The sequence below is a fragment of the Centruroides sculpturatus genome, unplaced genomic scaffold (genome assembly GCF_000671375.1).
Source record: "Centruroides sculpturatus isolate CEXI.00-Female unplaced genomic scaffold, Cexi_2.0 scaffold400, whole genome shotgun sequence".
Taxonomy (NCBI): domain Eukaryota; kingdom Metazoa; phylum Arthropoda; class Arachnida; order Scorpiones; family Buthidae; genus Centruroides; species Centruroides sculpturatus.
In genome coordinates this window covers 121,105-144,100 of record NW_019384654.1, presented here as the reverse complement: position 1 = coordinate 144,100, position 22,996 = coordinate 121,105, and the positions used below count along the sequence as shown (strand labels likewise).

Genomic DNA, 22,996 nt, shown 5'->3' with positions numbered 1-22,996 from the left:
TTTAAATAAATATATATCTATATTTTAACAAAAAGGTGCTTCTGAAAATATTTTTTTTATTTTTGATTCATTCGTCTTATTCAGATTCCGTTTTACAAAGCTTTTACTGCATTTAATTGTACTTACAGCCTGATTTTTTCTATTAATGCAGCATATGGCAATTCCCAGGTGTACATTTTAATTAATCTCATATCAGCAATCATTTCGTTCAACAAATTCAATCTTTCGTCTGCCAAAATAGCTGCTTGTAATCTATAATGTAATTGAATTTATAAACATATATTCTGGAAAAATTGTAGAAAACTAAATACTGAATGTATAGATTATAATTAATAATAATATTACTGTATATTAAAAGTAAGACCTCCATTTATCAAGTATTGAATATTACAAAAGGGTCGTTTATGCTACTGGAATCCCTTTTTATACTATTTCGATCTTAGCGATTATTTCACGTATTTAAATTTCATATAAGTAAAAGCTTTATTAATGTTTTTATAATTTCTAAGAATTTATTTAGTTTATTAAATTTATTTACTTCGTGCTGAAAATAAAACCGTTTAAATCGTAATTCGTCTATTGGAGAACAGAGTGGAAAATAGAAAAAGAATATCTTTTGGACAAGAGTATCTCATACTCGAAAAATACCGTATTTTGACGAGTATAAGTCGCTGTCAAGTATAAGATGCACCCCTATTTTGAGACAGAAAATTTAAAAAAATCTTTTTCAATGGGAAATTGCATTTTATTCGTTTTTTATTCAAGAATATGACGGATGGGTGAATCGATACTTTTATTAAACTGAAATAATCGTCATTTCTTAATGTAAACTCAGAAGCCACGCGATGACAGTCGACAGAACATGGCAGCGATGACTCGTGTGTCGCTATTCTGATAATCTAGGTACTCTAGCCATTCGGTTGAGGGACCATGTGCTTAACGGATCAGTGCACAGGTTGGTCTCTAGAGTGGACAACTACTGTAAATAATTTCACTGTAAAAATGGTTACCTGTCGAGTATAAAACGCACCATGATTTTGAGCCCCAAAAAGTAGTAAAAAAAGTGCGACTTATACTCGTCAAAATACGGTAATTATATTTCACAAATTTCAGAACTATTAGTCATGCAAATTTGGTTTGAAAAATTTAAACCCATCGCTACAGTGTCGCTAGTTTTAAATGTTTTACGCCATTTGATATTGTTTATTGCCACCAATTTTCCTTCCTAATTGATGTAGGTGCTTGTAGCCTTATCAGTTTGGCGTCTGGAAAGCAAAAGTAACGTTTTAAACTGTCACTTACAAGTATAGAGCCAGTAATTCTTTTCCTCGATTGGAACGAAACTTGGTGAGCACGTAGTCTTAAACACAAACAGTTCCTTGTCCAAATAACAGAATGCACTTTTCAAACATATCCAGAAAAGTGGCCTCTGAAAATTGAGTGTTTAATTGGGATACTTGAAGCGTAACAAAGATGAGCGCGTAAGAATATTGTTCATAATATTAACAATTAAAAGAAGAAAAAGATGCGACTACGCTACGCTATTCTCATATCATTTGTTTTTTTCGTCCATTTGCACTAACGTCGGAAACATATTCGCTTGTAAAGACATCTCCTTGTTAGCAATAGAAATAATTTTTAATAACTTTTTAGTGAATAATTCCTAATAACACATTTTATCACAGTGCTTAAATAGTATTTCATAGGTTCTGTGATGTGAAAAATTTTGTTGTAGTTTACTGAAAAAGATCGAAATGGAAAATCTCATTTCAAAAAATTCTCGAAACTTTCTGTTAGTCGATAAAAAATCTTCACTCTCGAAACGTTGGGTTGCACTGTACAAAACTTCGTTCGGTTCTCAACGTCACATCTTACATTACTGCCCGTACTTGCTATGTGATGCCATCAAATCGCTAGGTGTATAATGCACAGGATTCTTATTCTACGGAAGCTCCAGATTTTGCTGCTTTTCCCGAAGTATAATTAGTGATTCAATCTCACGCTAAATGTCGATAGTAACAAACTGAAATTTTATCGTCACGTACTATCAGTATTATATTTTTGTTGCCACTTTAAAAAAAATATATCACCGAGCGGCGATTTCGGCGCTATGCAGCGCAAACCATGCTTATTGTGTCATTTTACAAGTCTGAAAAATTAATAAAAAAATAAAACTAAACAACGAAAAATATTTTAATACTGTATACACAACGGGCAATGTAATTTAAGTAAGAATAAACAGTTAAATCGCCTTTTTAAATTTCTATGTTACATAGTTCTAATTTATGTTCTTTTATCCTAATAATCATTCTCAGCAAGAAAACAGAAAATTAACCAACAACTTAATTAATATGCATCTATGTCCTTAATTTAATCAAAATTATTCTTTTAATCACTATATCAGTGTATTTCTATTAATAAGACTTATCAAACTGGTGTTCAAGATTGCAGACTCACAGTTACACAGATTAAAATTGTTTTATTTTCAATTACCTGGACACATACAATTTGCGTTTNAATCTAAGTTTGTTTATTGTTTAAATTTTAGAATTTGTTTATTGAATACCTGCTGAGGAGGGACATACAAGTCCGAAACGCAAATTGTATGTGTCCAGGTAATTGAAAATAAAACAATTTTAATCTGTGTAACTGTGAGTCTGCAATCTTGAACACCAGTTTGATAAGTCCTATCAATAGAAATACACTGATATAGTGATTAAAAGAATAATTTTAACCAACAACTTATTTGCTGAGAAAAACCATAATCCTTCACGAACGTTTTTGAACATTAAAACGAAATTTTCATACAAATCTAGAAACGTATTATGAATTGAAATTAAATGAACGCCTCACGAAAAGAAATAATTGTAACTAAATGAACAAATATAAAAAAATAAAAGATTCAATCACAATAATAAAAAAAAAGTTTAATCTCTTTTGCAAAGGTCATGGTGTAGATGGTGGCTGATTAGCGTCAACTTCGGTATTGAAGGAGTTTTGTGAGAGAATGGAGTTTCAAACTTTGAAAAGTTAAATTATTACTTATCATACTGTAATTTTAGTTTTAAACGTTAACAAGTCTTCAGCGTCTAACGTTTAAGCATTTATCTGCTATCTGCAAAGTTTATATTTGTGTCGCAGATATATGTTTTCTTATGGTCAAAGTGATGTCTCTCATGTGATATTCTATACAATTCATGCTAATTCTATACAATCTTTCCTGTTCATCTTTTTTCTTATTTTGTTTTCGTCATTTCATAAAAAGATGCGCATCGTGTGTTCTCTTTTAAAATATTGTCAGTTAATCTTACATAAGTTAGAAAAAAATGTCCTTAGTTCAATCGTAAATTACATCGTACTATATAAGTTCAGAAATCAGATAAACAGCCACAGAATTCAACAATTTTTCAAGATTGTCAATCAATGTCATTCCATATACTTGAAATTCACGGCCTATAAAAATTCTTCTGATGGTCCAGATCAGAATGCCATATTACCATGTTTAATATCAGGTAATATAGCATAGATATTAATTAATATTTAACATTTTATTTATTTTAAATACATCAATTTCACCCTCATTAGCTAATGACTTTTAGATAAAGTATGATTTTTTTTACTTTATTTACAGCTACTTTATATTTATATAATTTAGAGTAATAATTACCTTAATTTTGAATATAGTTTACTCAAAGCAAATTGGATAGGAAGGAAGAGAAATACTACCAAAAATCCCATTAATATAGTCCATCCATAATATGGCCATAACGTCAGTATCGAAAAAATGATGAAGAAAGGCGATGTAAATAAAAGTGCAATGGAGAAAATTCTCTGTAATAAATGAAATAATTTGATTAAAAGTAACTTAAATTTTAGGATAATTATTTTGGAGATCATAAAGTAAATTACGAACATATTATGTTTGCAATAACTAGTTTTATTTTTAAATAGATGATATTTCTGGCACTGACAGTACTTTTACCAAACTCTTGCATAATATTGAAAATAGCAAATTTCGGATTTTAACATTTTCGAAAACTTCTATAAGTTATAAGTATTCTAAATGGGGTAGATATTGCTGTATATTTTTTATCTGCGATTTTTTCATTCTTCTTACGTTCATTTCCACTGTTTCATCAGTGTAAATATATTACAGTGAGCATAAATACCTCTGTAATGAAAAGTATCGGAAATATTTAAATAGAAAGCAAAATCTAAATTTAAAGTCAAAATTTATTTTGTAGACTACTTTCAAAATAATTTTCTCCCAAAGCAGTAAAAATGTCAACGTTTTTTCTAATCTTTGAAACACGCTGTAAAGTCGTTGTCTCGAAAAATCCCTTTCGAACTTGCGGCGAATTTTCTTCATTGCATCTCTAGTCTAAAACGGTTACAAATTACAAAAGAAATAACGTATCCATAATTGTACAGGACAAATGTTCCTCGATCAGCCAATAGTTGAACAGAATGAAAATTTGACAGATAAAGAAAGCAGCAAGACGTTTTTCTGTTTTCACATTTCCTTTATGAGTAGTTTTTATCTAAATCTTTTTCACCTGTAAAAGAAGTGTTACCAGTAGGATATGTTAGAGGAAAAATTCAACAAAAGAACATTTTTTTCGTTGAAATTGTTGAAAGAAATAATTTTCTCTTGTCTTGGAGCAAAAATTATATAATAGAGGAGAAGGTGGTATTATGAAACCCCATTTTCATTTTAGTGAATTGTAAATATAACTACACCTAAATTTTTTGTGCGAAAAGTACTGGTATCTATAAACTAATTGTTCCTAATTGGATTTTTCGCTAGTGTAACAATAAGTATTGTTTTTGAAGGCTTTTGTACAAAAAGTCAGAAAGTAGGCTTAGAGAAAACCTAATGGTAACATGGAACCTTACTGTATGCTTTCAAAAAATGCTTTAGTGTATCCAAAACAAATAGCAAAGTACAAAGAATGTTAAATAATTACAAACTTATTTACTCCAATGTATTTTATTGAAAAAATGCTTTCATAATAGAAAAATATGACCTCCATCAACAATATATATTCCAGCAGTTCTTTTTCGATATTCTCGGGAAGAATTAGCTTTCTACCTAGTGTGTTTTTCACAAATTGCCCCGGACGAATGTCTGCTTGCAAATAGAGAGTTCGGAGGAGTTGGGTTCGATATTAAAAGCACCAATGGATCTTGAATTAACTTATGTCTGTCAAGACTAAATTTTAAAAAACGTGAACATCACACAGATTAGTATCTACCCCTAAGTCTCTGGAACAGAATACGTGCACCAGTGAACCTACAACTACACGATTAATATTTTAAAAATAATTAAATTCACTTAGCATTCAAAACTTGCTAATTTTGAAAAACACAAATTTGCTGATTAAATACAGACAACTGTTTAACGGATACCTGTATTTAAATTTATATTTTATGATTCACAATTTTAAAATATTCCAGTAATTCTTTTTTTAAGCCAAACAGTGGATACCACTGGTAAATATATCAGAATTGTAACATGCTTTTAATTAAAGTTTGCAAAAATTAATTTGTAATGTTTTCTGTATCTTTCTGTGCTTCCAGCCCGATCGCTGCTTGTAACATAGCACGTTCACCTCTCTTTCATTATTTTGCACAATGGTCAGATGTTTGAATAATTTATGCAATCTTCAAAATGCATTTTCAACATGTCTGCAATGAACTGCGATCGTTTTCGCGCTTTCTTCGAAAACAATTAGGCTACAGAGTTCAATTCTCTTAAAGTGTACAGTGATAAAAGATGTCATTTGGAACATATTTATTGCTTATCTACGACCTAACAGTACGGTAAAAAAGCTGTGTGAGAGAATAAAAAAGTACTTTCAATTCTGCTATTTTTACAATGGAATTAAGACAAACTATTACCTTTCCCCCACAATTCTACACGAGAGCGACCGAAACATCTGTTACATAAAGTATTTATCGCCACCCGAACCTTATATAGACTCTCTCTCTCGCGACCACTCCGTTAAATAGGTTGGTTAATCCTGATATGTATCCTGTAACTTTTCTCTTTGAAATTATTAAACGTATATTTGTTATTAATCCCTAGAGTCTGAGTGTAGTACTTCCAGTGCACTGTCTCTCAATCCATTTCCATCCTGAATCCGATCACTTGCTCACGCAACCGCTTGCATGATCTATGTCGAATCCGAGTCAACATGCCGTCTTGGCTTCCGTGTCGAACGAGACACGGTGGTGTCAGTTATGACAAAACACTAAACAGGTGCTGACCCTCTGGTCACAGTGGTGTCAGAGCAGGATAAAATTTTAAAATAAAGACAAATTGCAATAGGATGGAGGCAAGAGCAGAAAGACATGCGCGAGGAGAAACAGCAGGAATTACCACGTTCAGTGTACTTGGGAAAATGATTCTGTTAATACAGTAGAGTCCCGAAAACTCGGCACTCGATAACCCGGCAGTCCGGATAACTCGGCCATACCCTCGGCCTCAGCAGGGCAAAAAACCCTTAGTTAATTAATTTTCATTATAGACAGCTTTATGCCTCATAAAGTATTTTTCTGAGGTCTGTCTTATCAGGTAAATTACTGTACACAGTATATTCATTAATTTTAATTTTTATGTAGTAAAGGCTCTATGCCTTCATAAAGTACGTACATTTCCTTTGTTTAAGGGTATTTGGGCAGTTTATTCTCTATTCTCAAGCAAACAATACATACAAGTACAGTACAGTATTTTCTGAAGAAACACTCGTACTTATTTTTTAAACCCCATTCCCGATAACCTCGCATTTTCACAAACTCGGCCATCCTTCGGTCCACATTAGGCCGACTTTTCGGGACTCTACTGTACTCTCTTTTGTGGCAGACGTTGATGGCATTAAGATCACCAATTTCTTCGCTAGATGAAATAGCTAATTTAACCAATTGGGTAAAGGTGCAGTGTTTCGGAATTGACAAATTAAAATTGACAGGGATAGATAGAGATTTTGCATGGAAGGATGCGAAGATGAAAGAAGTCGAAAAAACACAATGAGTTTAAGAGACTCATGATCAAGAGATTTGAAAAAGCACCCTTTTCTTTATGTCTGAAAAATTATTATGCTTGCGTTTAAGCATGGGATGAGGACATGAAAACTTATGCAGTACCATTACAGACCCTAGCATCGGAAACGATTATAAAACAAACTAGTGAGGATGCACACAGGAGTGGGACGTTTTTAATTAAAAGGTGTTAACAAACGGAAAGAGACAAACGATTGCTAGTGCAATTTTTTAGTGGGCTTAATGATCAGATAAAGCGACAGGTAAAGGAAACCTGATTCTTTCGATAAATTGTTGCAGGCAGCAATTAGTGAAAAAACTATGACTGACTAATGGCAAAATAACAAGCAATAGTACAAACTATAAATAACTCTAGCGACAATAAAGAGGAACCTAACGCTACAACCCACAATCAATGAGAAGAGACTGGCAAAAATTCAGGAGCAAATTAAAGCAACTAGCAGTGCAGGAACTTGGTCAAGGCGACCCTAGACAAAGACCACCATCATTTTGGCGTCCTCTAGAATATACAGATCAACAACGACAATATCAACCCCGCGGAAGATTGGGCAACGATCCTCGAGGCCCTTGAGTATCTATGTACGTTACTCGATATGGAACGAGGATTATCCCTAATACACCCCGAGGACAATCAGTTAAACCAAATTCTATACTACCTAAAAGGCTTGTACATAGGCTTAGTAAAGTAATTTCACAAAGAATTAATAATTTGACGAATTAATAAAGTAAATTGACAAAGACTTAGAAGAGTATCCCTACTAGAGAACGCAAGTTTTTCTGCTACCCACGACCAGTTCACTCTCTATATCATAGAGAGAATAGCCGCTTTCAGTCTCAGGTTATGACCAACATTCATAAACTAACGAATGAAGTGAATTTAATATTACCAGGAAGGAATTAATGCAATAACCTACAATTTCAAACAGAGATTATCTTGTAAGATCAACGGATATTCAGCTCGATTAGCCATTGACATCTGTTTTAAAGAAACACTTCTATCTAGATCTTTGGCTTGAAGAGTAGCTCAAATAGATTTTAATAGCAGGGAAGAAAAGACGTTGTTTCAAAGTGTTATGGACCATGGAATAAAAACCTATGAAGCGATGGAGTTCTGCTTTGAAATCGGACCCTTGCAGTTTTCTATTCTTGCGATGTAGTAGATGATCTGATTACCAAACCATTTGACAGACTCCTAAGGAAATATATCGTTCAAGCACATAGATTAACGATTTGTTTAGCTAGAGAAAAATTAATTTTCCCGGAATGAGAGGTGATCGATTTCCAAAGGGTCCCAGAATCAAGGGAAATAGCAAAACTAGCTCCGGTAGGTAGAAAACTAGATCGTAAAGGCACATATATAAAATCTAATGCTTATCCTACTCCTAACTGTCCAACAACCAAAGCTACTCATATATCAAATAGACAAATACTTCGAGAGCAAACTCGAGATGTAATTCTATTGGATGACTGTAACCTTTCCCCAAAAACAGAAATGATTGCCCCTGAGTCAGGCACGTTGAGGCGCTATCATGAGATAGGGCACACAGGGAGAGTTTCTTCCAGTTTCAAAAATCAACTTAGTAAAAATCATAGTTTTATTCGTGGTTTTTTGATGTTAGGTTTTTGTGGGAATGGGTTTTTGAAGTTCTGTTCAACAAAACTACTCAAAATATATCGTTTTTATTTATTTATAACGAAAACAAAAAAGTCTGACTTTTAGGAATTTTTCAGGAAAAATTGACAACTTTAAAAGGGATTTTACAAACTGTAAACAAGCCTGTTGCTATCTCAGCTCTGATTCGCTTTTTTGTATGTGATTTTTTACTGTCCCAATTATTAAATGTTTTGTCAAAAACACCAAGCAAAAAATATTTTAGTATATCGAAAAATACACCCCCTAATTTTCTACAGCAACTAGAGGAAAAAAGGCAGATTATTGGCAAATATCATCGATAGATAACTTCTTTTACACTGTAATTGGTTAATTTCTTTGTCTGGTATTAGATCCACCTGGAAAAACTATTGCCTGAAAAATTCCCGCAAAATGTCATGCCCCCTCAGATTATCACTTTGAATTATGTAAACAGTCACTATAAAATCGCTTGTTTTTATCGTTTTTCACTTCTAATTTGCTAATGAAAAGTTGTTTGACAGTATTTATACAAAAAAAAAACATATTCTCAAAACTGTTTAGCAATAAATATATGCTGATACGCCTTCTAAGCTCCAATTGGTCATTTCTATCATGACTGACCTGATATCAAGCAATGAGCATTTTTTTCAGAACCCTAACTCAATTCCACTCCCTCGGTTAGTTGCGCTAATTAAACTTTCTCTGTTAGGCGCGCGAGGTACCATGGTTACCCCTGAACCTCAGTGTTGCTTCGTGTAAAAATTTTTTTCATACAAATTTGAAATTTTTTCAGTGCAATCTTCAGTACCTTGAAGAAAAGTACCTAGGACATTATTTTCCAGCATTTAATAAACAAAAAAATTCATGGGTTTTAAAATGGCATGTCGACAGCTGTTTCCTGCATGCCTAACTGAGTGTAACACTATAGCTAAAATCATAGGCATGAAACAGAAAGTAAAACTGAGAATTATAGGATCGGGTGTATTTAAACAAGAAAGAATTGTAGGTGCTGACATTTTAACAAAAACAATAAAAAAAAAGACAAGTGCCTATTCGAATAACAAACCTCTCCAAACAACATAGACAACTACCAAAGGGTGAATGCGTCAGAACTTTTTTAAAAGGCAGTAGAAGAGAAAACCCCTCCCAAAAATCAGAACCCTACTAATTAGCGATCTACTCCGAATCTTACCAAAGTTGAATTTAGTCAATTGTTCGATTGGTCCCATATCGGTAAAGGGGAAAAACAATTACTCTTAAACCTCTTATATATATACAAACATGTTTTTGCAACACACGATTATGACTTATAATATTGACAGATAGAAGAACACAAGATAAATACTGGAGATGCTTCTCCCATATATCAACCTACATATTGGATACCCTATGCGCAGTGAGAGCAAGTAAATAAGATTATTGATGAATTATTAGAAAATGGAATAATTGAGCATTCTAAATCGCCATGGTCGGCTCCTTCAATATTGGTCAAGAAGAAAGATGCGGGATCGGGGCGTCTAGTTATAGATTACCAAAAATTAAATAAGATCACCAAAACAGACCCATATCCCTTACCATTAGTTAAAGAAGCACACAGTTTGATGGAATAATCCAAATATTTCGCCACAATGGACACTTTATTGGAATTTTGGCAACTAGCTTTGAGAGGTAAGGAGAAGTCTGTATTTTCTAGCCCCCCGACAGCTACTATCAGTGGAATCGGATGTAAATGGGTCTTTGTGGAAGTCCAGCATCTTGGGCAAAGGGCCGCGGATTTTATCCTTTATGGATTAAAAAAAAAAACTTGTCTCTTCTGTATGGATGACATTTTAACCTTAAGTCCTTACTTTCAAATCTATCTGGTATGACTAGAGCAAATCTTTCCATGGATTGCAGTGGCTGGCTTAAAATTGATACTGAAAAATGTCATTTCCTGCACTGTGAAAATAAATTTTTCATGTTGTCTGAAAAAACAACTTCTAAGGGTTTCTTACACACTTCTGTTCATTTTTAAACGTCTTAGGAAGCCATCCAATGACGTTGTGAGCCAATCTAACGATTGCATATTGTTAAGAGACATAGATTTCACATCTATGCTCCTGGTCTGAATCTTAAAGTAAATCTGAGGTCTGAATCTTAAAGTGCAGAAGTGTGGTGGTCTGAATCTTAAAAACCCCTAAATAAATTCCTCGCGTATTGGTGTCTAGGGAGTGGGGTTTCGAAATCTAAAAAAACAACAAATAAATAACTCACATAATGGTTTTGTTTAATAAAAAAAATTGGATAGGATCCTCAAAAGGCTGGATTCGAGTCAGTGAGAAAAGTGTGATTCGAATTCTTGTAGTTGGTATCTCACTTGGTTAGCTAGACGTTGGTCAAAATTTTGTAGTGGTTGACTCTCGCATGTCTAATTTTTAAATAAGATAAGTTAGATGTAAAAAGAAAATAAGTTTAATATAAGTTAAAATAATGGATAGAGATAGGGAGGAAACTAAAGAAGAAACTCTGTGAATGATCTTAGCAGGTAATCAAAAACCTTAGGCAGATTAGACAGAATGATCCCTTTGTTACCAAGTTTCTCAGGTGATACAAAAGGCCCAAGAATATCTGAGTTCTTTGACTCTCTAGTTGATGTGTCTCGAGTTGCAGCATGATCAAGGGCCCAAATTTTAGCAGTAGCCCAATGGAAATTGATGGGTATTGCAAGAGAATTTGCCCATAAAGATAAACAGATAAGAGATGTTGAGGAACTCGATGTATTCAAACGAATTATGTTACAGAGATTCGAGAGAGTCTCTTATACTTACATACATCAACGTTTCTATGCGTGTGTTCAGGCTCGTGACAAAGGCATCCAGACTAATGCGGTTCGATTACAATTCCGTTCAGCGGAGGTCGAAATAGAACATGAAGGAAACAGTGGCACTGAGTAGTTGTTATACAACGGGTTAAAAAAAGGAGCTAGATGCAAGATTAAAAATGCAGTTTTTAAATGGTATAGACATAAAAATTAATCAGAGGTTTATGTCGAGGAATCTCGAGATATTGGATCAGGCATTACAGATAGCTATTAGTAAAGAAAATATTGAACTCCTTACTGCTTGTCCTAGAGGACTTTTAAAAGTAATTAAAGAGGAAGAGGGGCTTCTAAATGTAAATGATAATACTGCGAATAATTTAAAAACAAATTCAGAGCAGATAGGCTAAACGAAAATTAACAGTTGCTGTAAACAAATTAAAAAGCCAGTTTAATAATTTTGTTTAAAAAACAAGGGAAAAATAAATAGAAATGATAGGCAAAATATACGATTTTGAGATCGAGAGTTCGAAGTCTGACAAGTCAGAAATTGACAGGCAATTCCCAACTTCTGGCAAAAAAGAGCAAGCACGCCAATTTTTCATGATAACTCCATACTTAGACCAAATTTAATTATAGGAAAAAAATTAAATTCAGAGAAACAATCAGTATAGAAATAGAGATCCTAGACTTCCCCCTCTTAGAACTCCAATAGAAGGAAATACATACCGGAATATAAATAGAAAAGAATTGCATTTTAATAAAGGAAATAGAAATTCATGGAGAGGCACAATTAATAGTGGAGAAGGACAAAAATTAAGAAAATGGCATTATGCATATAAGTCAGTGCATAAACTTCCAAATAGAGAAGGAAAAAGTAAGACCTTCCAGATTTTATTATTATCATACAAATAGATTTCTGATGAAACAAAAAACGAATTTATCAGACAAAGGAAGACTTAGAATATTTGAGGCTACATCATGTACCTGCATTATCATGTTATATAGAATTTATTCCGGAAATTTTACAAGTAGATACAGGACCAGAAGTTACACTCATATCAAGAGCCTTTGCAGAGAAATTAAAAAGAAAATGCTGTTGATTATAAAATGAAATCCGATTTAAGAAGTGCAATAGGATACCCCACAAAAATGTATGGAATTATAAATCCTCTTTGTCAGATTGGCAATTTGCATTTCCCGTTTTCATGCTGCGTTGTAGATGTAAATGTTACATATCCATGTGATGGTATAATAGTGAGAGATATGATAGTAATAAAAGGAATTATAACGGATTTACAAAATGGTCATGTAACAAACGCGTGTACAAAATGGTCATGTAAGCTAGACAAACGCAGTACAAAGTTAAATACAGAGATATTAATTAATGGTAATTTTTGCAAAATAATTCGGAACATAATGTCAGTCATAAATATAATGCAACAAATGCTAATAAGTATTTGCAGCAAAAGGAAAAAGTTGACAGGAATCAAAGGTTAGAGAAACCTTTAGAAAATTTACATACAGAAATTAAAAAAAAAAAAAAAGATAAAGTTAATACAAACCCCTTTAAGATTAGATAAGATTCATAAGGATGTAATTTTCTTAGAAAACTTGTGGACTTCCTCTGAGAACAGACAATATAGTTACTGCTAAAATACAAAGAATTAAAAAGAAGAAAGAAACAGGAGTAATCGAAACAGTCCCATAGAATTAAAACGAATTAGAGAAACACATGTATTAGTTTCCCCAAACAAAAAGGGTCAAGTTCTCATTAGTTCATGTAACTCTACTTCTAAAACAGTAAAAATAGAAAAGGGTACTAAGGTAGAAACATTTTTAGATGCAGTAAAAGATAGCACTCCTCCTAAGAATGTAGAGGAAGGAGCAACTGCGAAATTATCAGAAGCTGAATTTAGCAAACTTCTTGATTGGACAGACGTTAGCATGAATCATAAAAAGGCATTACTAGCTTTATTATATAAATATAGACATGTTTTTGCATTAAATAATTATGATTTTGGCTATTGCAACATAGATAAACATGAGATAAACAGAAGATGCAGCACCAATATATTCACCCCTATATAGAATTCCTTATGCGCAGAGACAGCAATTAAATGAGGGAGTTGATGGATTATTAGAGAATAATATTATAGAGCACACTACATCACCATGGAGCTTTTCAGCTTTATTGGTTAAGAAGGCTGATGTTTCACTAAGATTAGTGGTGAACTATAGGTGTGAGACCTGAAAGGCCCCTGGGTCTAATTTAATAATTCTATTAATAATATTAAATATTGTCACAAAATATTCATTCGTTTTGTGAGAAAAATGACGTTTTTAGAGTGGGAAAAATAGATGACAGATGTTATTTCCTTTCACAGAAGTTAGTACATCCTCTGTTTTTCCCTTATCGGCGAAAACTCTTGCTTTGATAGGAAATGCTTACCCCTCACATATCCCCCTTTCCATCCGTTCTCACGGAGAAATCTTTGCATGATGATTGGTCGCCGATCGTGACATATAGAAGGAATTTGACCGAATTCGAAGAGTTCAGCGACTGATCTGAAAGCGTCCAACTCCACATACGTTTCCTCCTGATGACCAACGTCCTTAGACGAGTCACATACAGAATAATTCCAGAGTTAGCACTTAGAAAACATTCTTGGATTTTGTGCACATATTGATCTTCCATGGAAGGAAGTAAATGAACTTTATCTCCAAAGTGTCCTCTGCCTACGGAGAAGAAGACGAACGACAACTAAACAGGTCGTATGTTTTATAACGATTTTGTGAGCTCTCTCTCGATCGCGCATTGGTATAGTATAAGTCCTTGCCTATATCGTGTAGCTTAATTGTCGTATTGATATCCCTCGTTCATTGATATTTGTACTCGTTTTACTTATTGAATCATTAAATTTACTCTATTTTTGTTTGTTTTATAATTAAAATGTCTCTTAATTTAGACTCGAATCAGATCTCATACGCGTGTTTGTCCGCGGATCGATAAATTGACAAACTGGTGTCGGGACCCTGACGAAGGAAGAAGGTGAATTCGCTATCACCAACTTCCGCTCTAAATTATAATTTAACAGTAAAGCCCTCCACACTCGTTTCCCTACGTTTGGGAAAGGCCGTTCTTTGGACGACCGAGAACTGGTCTCACCGACTAGCTGCCTAATAAGTGATACAGGCGTAATAAACCTACCCTGTACCCCAGGCTAATCTCACATAGGAAGTTAAATAAAATATCAAAGGTAGATCCATATCCCCTTCCTTTAATGCAGTAATCACTTAACTTGATGGGCGAAGCGAAATGTTTTTCTACCATGGATATACTTTCAGGGTTTCTCTCAAATAGGTATAAGCGATAAAGAGAAAACAGCATTTTCCACACCTGATGGATATTATCAGTGGATTAGGTTTCAGATGAGTCTCAAATCTACTCCTGTGGTTTTTGAACGCTCGATGGACTATATTTTACAAGGATTAAAACGAAAAACATGCTTAGTTTACATGGACGACATTTTAACTTTTAGTTCAGACTTTCCTAGTCACTTAGAAAGGTTAGAACAGATCTTTAAACGATTAGCTAATGCAGGACTAAAATTAAAACCGAAGAAATCTCACTTCCTACAGAAAAGAATAAAATTTTTAGGACATGAAGTATCAGGCAAAGGTATAAAACCTAATCCAAAGAAAATTAAATGCATAATATATTTTCCTAGACCAGAAAACAAAAGAGATGTTAGAGAATTTTTAAGATTAACAGGTTATTACAGGAGACATGTAGATTCATATGCGTAGATAGCTAAGCCCTGAACCGGTCTGTTAAAAAAAGACTCCACTTTCGAATAGAGTCCAGCACAATAGCAAAGCTTCAAAAATTAAAGGAAATCATTCATCTGGACTTGTACTTAAATGACCACACTTCTCAAAACCTTTTGTACTAACAACCGATGCTTCTAATGTAGCATTAGGCGTAGTACTATCACAGGAAGAAAATAGAAAGGAGAAACCAATAGCTTACACTAGCAGATTGTTGAGAAAGCCTTTGACGAATTGAACTATAGTCAAACGGAGAAGAATTGTTTAGCCACTATATGGGCTGTAAGACACTTCAAACCTTATTATGAAAAAAAGTTCACAATAATCAGGGATCATCGTTCACTTCGATGGTTAATTAGTAATAAAGATTCATCCACAAATTCAAGATTATCAAAATGGATCATCTTCCTCCAGGAATTTGACTTTGAAGTTATACACAAAGCCTGAACTTCACATCAAAATGAGGATACCTTAAGTCACATTCCCATTAGATAGATTAAAAAGTAGAGCCAATCTTTTTCAAGGCACAAACACAGGACCTACAACAAAGTGACGAATGATAAAACCCTATAATTCAAGCTTTAAAAGGTGGACAGACTATACAGAAAATAAATAATTTAAATTTAGATGAATTTTATATCAATGAAGAAGGCATATTAATCCATGAGGAAACAAATATACGACAAACAGAAAATTTGGAACAAATAGTCGTACCACAAAGCTTAAAGGAAATTTTTCTACATTCCTATCATGCTAATCTATCGTGGACATTTACCTGAGCAGAAAATGCGTTCGAAGATAGAAAAATCATTTTACTGGCCGGAAATGAAAAAAAAATTAAACAATACTGTCAAAGTTTTCAGAGTTGTGGTAAATGTAAATGCAGAGGTCAAAGGTCACAAGCTGAGTTACAATTATTTTCTCAACTTACTTGTTTGGTTGAAAGAACACAATGGATATTGTAGGACCATTACCACTTACTACAAACGGAAACAAATATATTTTAGTATTTGTTGATCATTTCAGTCTTTATGCAGAAGCAGTTCCGTTACCAGATATCAGTAGTAAAACAATAGCTAAATCGTTCGTCACAAATATAATTTTGCATCATTCTATTCGAACACAATTATTACCAGATAGAGGACCTAATTTATTTTCAAAGATGTTTAAAGAAGTATGTAATTTGTTACAGATAAATAGGTTACTTACGACCACTTATCATCCTGCATGTAATGGACTTATTCACACTTTAGGTATATGAAGTGTGAATAAGTGTGAATATACCTTCTCCTTCTACTTCAATAAAACCAAGGTCATTATCACTGGATGCCTCAGTTACAGTGAATCCATGGAATGAATTTATTTTAACAGAAATATCTCAGCAATCAGAGGTAGAATCCAACTTAGAAAAAGAATCCAAAAGCAAGGACGATGAGGAAACCGAACCCTCTACAGCAGAAGAACAAAGACTCAATTCCCTTGCACTCCTATGGGTTCAAGTACCCATGGAAGAACAACTTTGAACTCTTCCACCTCCCTGACAAAGTCGAATCCCTAAATTTATTTCTCCTCCAACTACTCAATCCTCTAGACAAGAAAAGAAATAATATCTAGTCAACAGAACAACTCAAAAACAGGCTTATCTTAGAAGGAAAAGGGAATGACCTTAACTTAAGTTAACAATATTAAATAATATATTTAACCCTAATATTATAACTTGTACGCACTTCACATCCTCTTTTATTCAGAGTTCCACATCTGAAACGACTCGGAACGATCATGCATATTCAGCTTCAATGAAATATATTTCATTCTTTAATAAATATAAATTTATTACTTACTACGTATATTTTTATTTCTAACCGCAAATCACTACCGGTACAGACACAACACCCTTTCTGACAGAGAGAGAGAGAGAGTACCGTTGATTTGTTGATTAAACTCAAGCAACACGCTTAGTATGTAAATAACAACTCACGCTTTAGGACTAACTTTATTTGCAGTGTTATTATTTAATCACCATATTTTATTTTGATGTAAAATAATTCTAATATCTAATCTCTAACGAGAAAGAAACTCTTTTTATCTAACCGAGAATCAAAATCGAACTTACACGTATGAGAACAAGCACGATTTTAGAAAGGCTGGAGTCATGTGAGAATCCAAACTTTGACAAAAAGTTGGTCGTCGATGAAGTCATACTTGCATAATTGTTGTCTTCAGCTACCTAAGAAAATCTCCACTTACACTTTCCCAACAACGAAAAGATGCATTCCCGTGGTCTTCTGACGTTTTTGGCTGACGATATCGAACGGATACATCAATCGGCTGAAGGCGAAGTCATCGCCCGTTCCTTCAGGTGATAAATCAGCACAACCATTCTCTAAAATTTTTATAGTGTTAGTGCACGATTTTGACTGAATATTTCGCTTCTGCACATTTCCTACTAAAGCATTTAAAACGAACTATTACGTTTATACCACGATTCTACACAAGATTGACTGGGACATCTGTTACAAAAGGTATTTATTGCAATGTGAACCTTACTTAATCTCTCTCTCTCTCGACTACTCCGTTAAATAAGTCAGTTAATCCTGATATGTATCCTGTAATTTTTTTCATTTGAAATTATTAAACGATTATTTGTTATTAATTCTAGAGTCTAAGTATAGTAGTTCTGGTGCTCTGTCTCTCAATCTGTCTCCATCCTGAATCTGATCACCCAAGCACGCGGCCACTTGCATGATTTACATCGAATCCAAATCAACATGCCGTCTCGGCTTCCGTGTCAAACGAGAACACAGTGGTGTCAGTCCTCACTAGGCACTGAAGAGGTGCCGACCCTCTGATCACAGTGCTTAAAGCAAACAATGCTTTATTTATTATTTTAATTAAATTGAAATAAAGATGAAACGAAAAACGTATATAATTTAGAATGAACATGAGTTTTGTTCAGTTTATCTGATATTTTATTTCATTATATAAAACATTCATTAACTTAAATCCTCAAGCCTTTCTCTTTAACTCCTAATGACACTCAAAAATTTTCTAAAAAGTTAATTTATTATATTAAATAATTATTTGTACTCAAATGCAAATCTAATAGTAAAAAATTGCTGGAAAATAAACTTTTCCAAAAAGTGTTTTTACAGAAAAACTAGATAAAAACTTAAAAATAATTTTAAATGGATGCTTATATTCAAAAAATATATCTGCACAGATTGTTATTCATTCATTTAACAAGGCGTGAAATTTCACATGTGCAGTCTACATCTATACTAATATTATAAAAAGGTAATGTTTGTTAGTTTGTATGCAAGGGCTAATCTCTGAAACTACTCATCCAATTTGAAAAATTCTTTCACCAATATTTACAATGGAACTTCAGGGTGGACATAGGTTGTATATTATTCTCTTAAACATTCATATAAATTAAAAGATTATCTAGGATTAAAGCTTTATGTCCAACAGATGGCGCTAACTCTGAGAGTACGTAAGTTTGCTTTTCTGTGAAGCATTACGCTTTTTTGTGAAGATGAACTAATGCAGATCAGATCAGTATGCCAACAGAATATACACTAAGAAGGGATTTTTCCGTATCCCCCCACGGGGGAGAGAGACAAGATTAAGGCTTACCGTGAAGAACTTGGCATCAATTATACTATTTTAGATGTGGTTTTTTGCATTTTCATTGCATTTTAATAGGGTACATCAACAGAATGTACACTAAGAAGGGATTTTTCGAAAAAATTCTCCCCTTTACGGGGGAAGTGTTATACATTTACAATAGATACATTTTGAGCCACAACAACGCTTGGTGGGGTCTGCTAGTTGTTTACAAACTGGTTGTCAGCTTTCCCAGGTAGTTCTCATGTACATCTCTGGGGAATGTTGGTTTAAAGCAGTGGGGGAGCTAAGTTACCGTATCTATTCAAATATAACACAATATTTTCGATTTTTATGTTATTAAAATATGAGGGGACCAAAAAAAAGGTATGATAAAAAAATTTACTTAACAAATAACAAATAACCTGCTGATGTCAAAAAAACATCCAATAGCATTTTTAAAAATTTTACCAAATTCAAATTGGTCAAATAGAAGTTTGGAACGATTTAATTAATTTCATAAAAAAAACTCCCATTAAAAACAATAGTGCAATTAATTATGCAATTAATAAATCGTCATAAAAAATTTTCGCAGCAAAAATAATTCATGAAGTTTGCAGAGAACATAGATGATGTATATACGCTGATCCATACATTTTAAAAAACGTTAATGGCCTCAAAAAAGTCAAGGCCCTTTTTTATGAGGCCCTTAAGGTCTGTGCCCGAGATAACTCGCGTTAAGAATTGCGCATTCTCACGCGCAACCCGAGATATCTCGGGTTAATGGCACATTATGTGCAGACCGGGTTTAACTGATTCCAATATACACATGAGAACTGTGGTTTATTAGTGTCACATTGTAGGTCTATTGAAATTAATACAAATCCGTATTCTCACTGAAATAAACAAAATTTTTTAAAATTTTTTGTATGGGATAATGAATTGCCAATTATATAAACTCTTATTTGACTAGATCCATATACTTGTAAGAGATATAAAAAAATTAGTCTAAATGCGTAATCCTTCCAGCACATTAACGTTCCTGCAGGATTTACAATCAACCTGAACACGTACCTAATTTTGAGACTATTAGCAGTATCCATAGGTACAAACTATATAGCAATATCTGCAACATTCAAAAAGCATACAAGTTAGGAATTTATCGAAAGTAAAAAAATATACGGAAAGCTTGCATTTTTCCATAATTCCGACTTTTGATTTGCAATTATCTAGCAGAATAAATTTAAATTAAGACTAAAAAATAAAACATTAAATATGAACGATTCTGAAAAGTAAACCAAACNAACTCTAAAAAAAAAAAACGATTTTAGCCGGGAATGTGTAAAACTTCCTGTTTTAAAAGTATCAACATCCATTGTTCTCTGCAGAACTTGCAGCTCATCTTGAAGTAAAGTTTATAGTTAATGTCCAACTTTCGTCATTTGTTTTATGTCCCTGGAACACCTATAACCTTTAGCTCATGAACATCCGATCACGTGGTGGAAATTCCCCACAAAAAGCTATAAAAGACAGTTCTTACCCTCTCTCAGAAGAGTCTCTTAACAAACGCCGGACCGACGACATCGCGCCGATTCTCCGAACTCACCAAATTCCGATCTATGATCGACGATAACACCTCATCGCCAAAGTCGCGAACTTTTTAAATTTGTGCTCGTTTGGATTAAACCCACTTTCCTTTGGACTTTTAAGTCCCTCCACGGATTAAACAGACCAAGGATCTCTAGAAAGAGGTATGAAAAGCGGGAAACTTTTTCTCGAGAAATTAGGCGGTTATAAACGCAATTAGTGTAGTCTTTCGTTTAATTTGCATATATTAATAAATTCTTGTTATATTTGTTATAAATGGTAGACTCCTTCACTCGTATACGCCCTTCACCTTATCGTCGTCCCCAAATTTCTCTCCCTCCACTCGCTGACATTTGAGTCCCCAACTAAAGAGACTGTTATCGCAAAATACACTATCCTGGCAGTGAGCAGGTTTAACGATTTGTTGTCCATACAGGGAAATCGGGAACTGTCGACTCTCCCCTGCGGTTCACAACTAGATCCATATACTTGTAAGACATAAAGAATAGTATAAATATGCAATCATTTCAGCACATTAACGTTTCTGCAAATTTTACAATCAACCTGAGCAACTATAGATACATGGAATTATCTTTAGACTAAATAAAGCATAACTAATTTTGAGACTAACAGCAGTATCCACTATATAGTCTGCAATATTCGAAAACAATACAAGTTAGGAATTTAGCGAAAATAGAAAAATATACAGAAAGCCTGCATTTTCCAATAATTTTGACTTTTGATTTGCCATAATCTAAGAGAATACATTTAAATTAATACTAAAAACAATAAAACATTGAATAGGAACGATGCTGAAAAGTACGTTATACAGAAAGTTCTTATTGAATTATGCATCAAGTATAATATTTTTATTGTTCTGTAAATTAATTATTGCCACATAAAAACATTAATACAGTAAAAATATTATATTAAACGATTAAATGAGAAAAGCGCATCAAAGCATGATTATCATCAAATCGATTTGTCGTTCACTCAGAAGACAATTCTTACAAACTGTTTCTATTGAATTTCATTTTAAAATGATCAGTGTTGCTTTAAAAGAGGTCCGACTGAAACCATGCCTCATTGCACTTTCCTCTTGTCAGAATTACCTATATTTCTTATTCTAAAGTTGTTAATACCGATTCAGCCATTATAAAACGTACACAAAATATACAGGTTTACGAGTGTACATTAAATGTATTATTGTTTATAAAATTATTTTCAACTTACGTTCTGGAATTTGCTGATGTCGTTTGCTAGGAGATTTACCATTTGTCCCATATTTGATTTTTCCAGAGAAGAAGAACTTAACCTAATTGCCTGCATATGAAGGTTTCATATAAAATAAATATTTTCCGAAAAGTATATAAGATATTATGTAGTTATTAGTATTCACAATTTGTTTGTTATTTTTTACTATTGTATTTTATTTTAGTATTAGCAGCGTTTGTGTTAATTTTATTATTTACAAACATTAATTGGCTATTAATTGCGTATATGTTATCGGTTATTAATATTTTGAATTTTGAACTCGTTCTATTTTCGTAGTGTTCCATTTAACCTGATGATGATCTATTGATTGGATTGAAAACGTTTGTTTTAATAATAAATCTCTCACAGAGTGATTAGGTATTGATTAAGTTATTATTTTCTGCTGAGTACGCTTCTGTTGTTTATATTAAATATAATATTCATTTGTATATGACGTTATTACCTTCTTAAACAACTTCCACAAATTTTTCCCAAATGTGACACTCATTATCATACATTTATTTGTTGCATGAGTTTTACCTGGTACAAGATTAATGTCGTAAATTAAGTCCAAAGAAGACATTGCTGCTTAAGCTCTACATTCTACTAGATCATTAGGTGTAAGAGTTCTTCGATACTTCTTTAATAAGACATTACCTAATCTAAGAGATAATTAAGATTTAAGTTCATATCTGTACATTGCACGTTTACTTAAAAGTTGTCTATTAAAAAGTCTAAATGATACAAATTAGTTAACTGTTAGTAAAACTGGTAAATAATCTGATCTAATCTCTGTTAAAACATTTAAATTAATTACAACACTAAAATATATATTCTATGATACTATCACAAATCAATTACACTGCCTCCTTTTGTTGAGTGATAAGTAAAATTACCTTTTTTGTCTTTTGGCGATAATCCATTTAAACAAACAAGACTTATCATCAGAAAATTTATATAAAATTTTTCTTCTGTCATTAACAATTAGATCTTTCGAGGCTGTCGAAAAAGTTTTCCAGTCCCCAGTAAAACTTGACAAATAATGAGAATATCCCATTCGAGCGTTAAAATTAGCGCATGAAATCAAGCTCGTTTCAGGTAGCAGATAGTTTTTTATAAGCGATAACATGTTCTTAAAATCATCATCGAAATAGTTGTCAGGCGAAATATAAAACACCATTAGTTATATATTGATTGATTTCTCAATGTCCAATTGTAAAAACAAA

At 33.1% G+C, this 22,996-nt stretch overlaps 1 protein-coding gene across 6 annotated transcripts in view; it reads right to left on the bottom strand.

The window, feature by feature from the left end:
• Positions 1-22,996, bottom strand: part of LOC111626373 (multidrug resistance-associated protein 4-like) — a 169,210-nt gene that overhangs the window by 108,690 nt on the left and 37,524 nt on the right. For 3 of the 6 annotated variants that reach the window (XM_023369722.1, XM_023369721.1, XM_023369718.1), the window contains 3 exons: positions 21,750-21,839; positions 3,668-3,831; positions 127-252 (listed from right to left, as the gene is read on the bottom strand). In XM_023369722.1, the coding sequence (XP_023225490.1) occupies positions 127-252; positions 3,668-3,831; positions 21,750-21,839 (380 nt within the window). Of the gene's footprint in view, positions 1-126; positions 253-1,302; positions 1,716-3,667; positions 3,832-3,913; positions 3,973-21,749; positions 21,840-22,996 lie in introns of those variants that run through there. The other 3 variants (XM_023369723.1, XM_023369725.1, XM_023369724.1) reach the window with 3 other exon arrangements.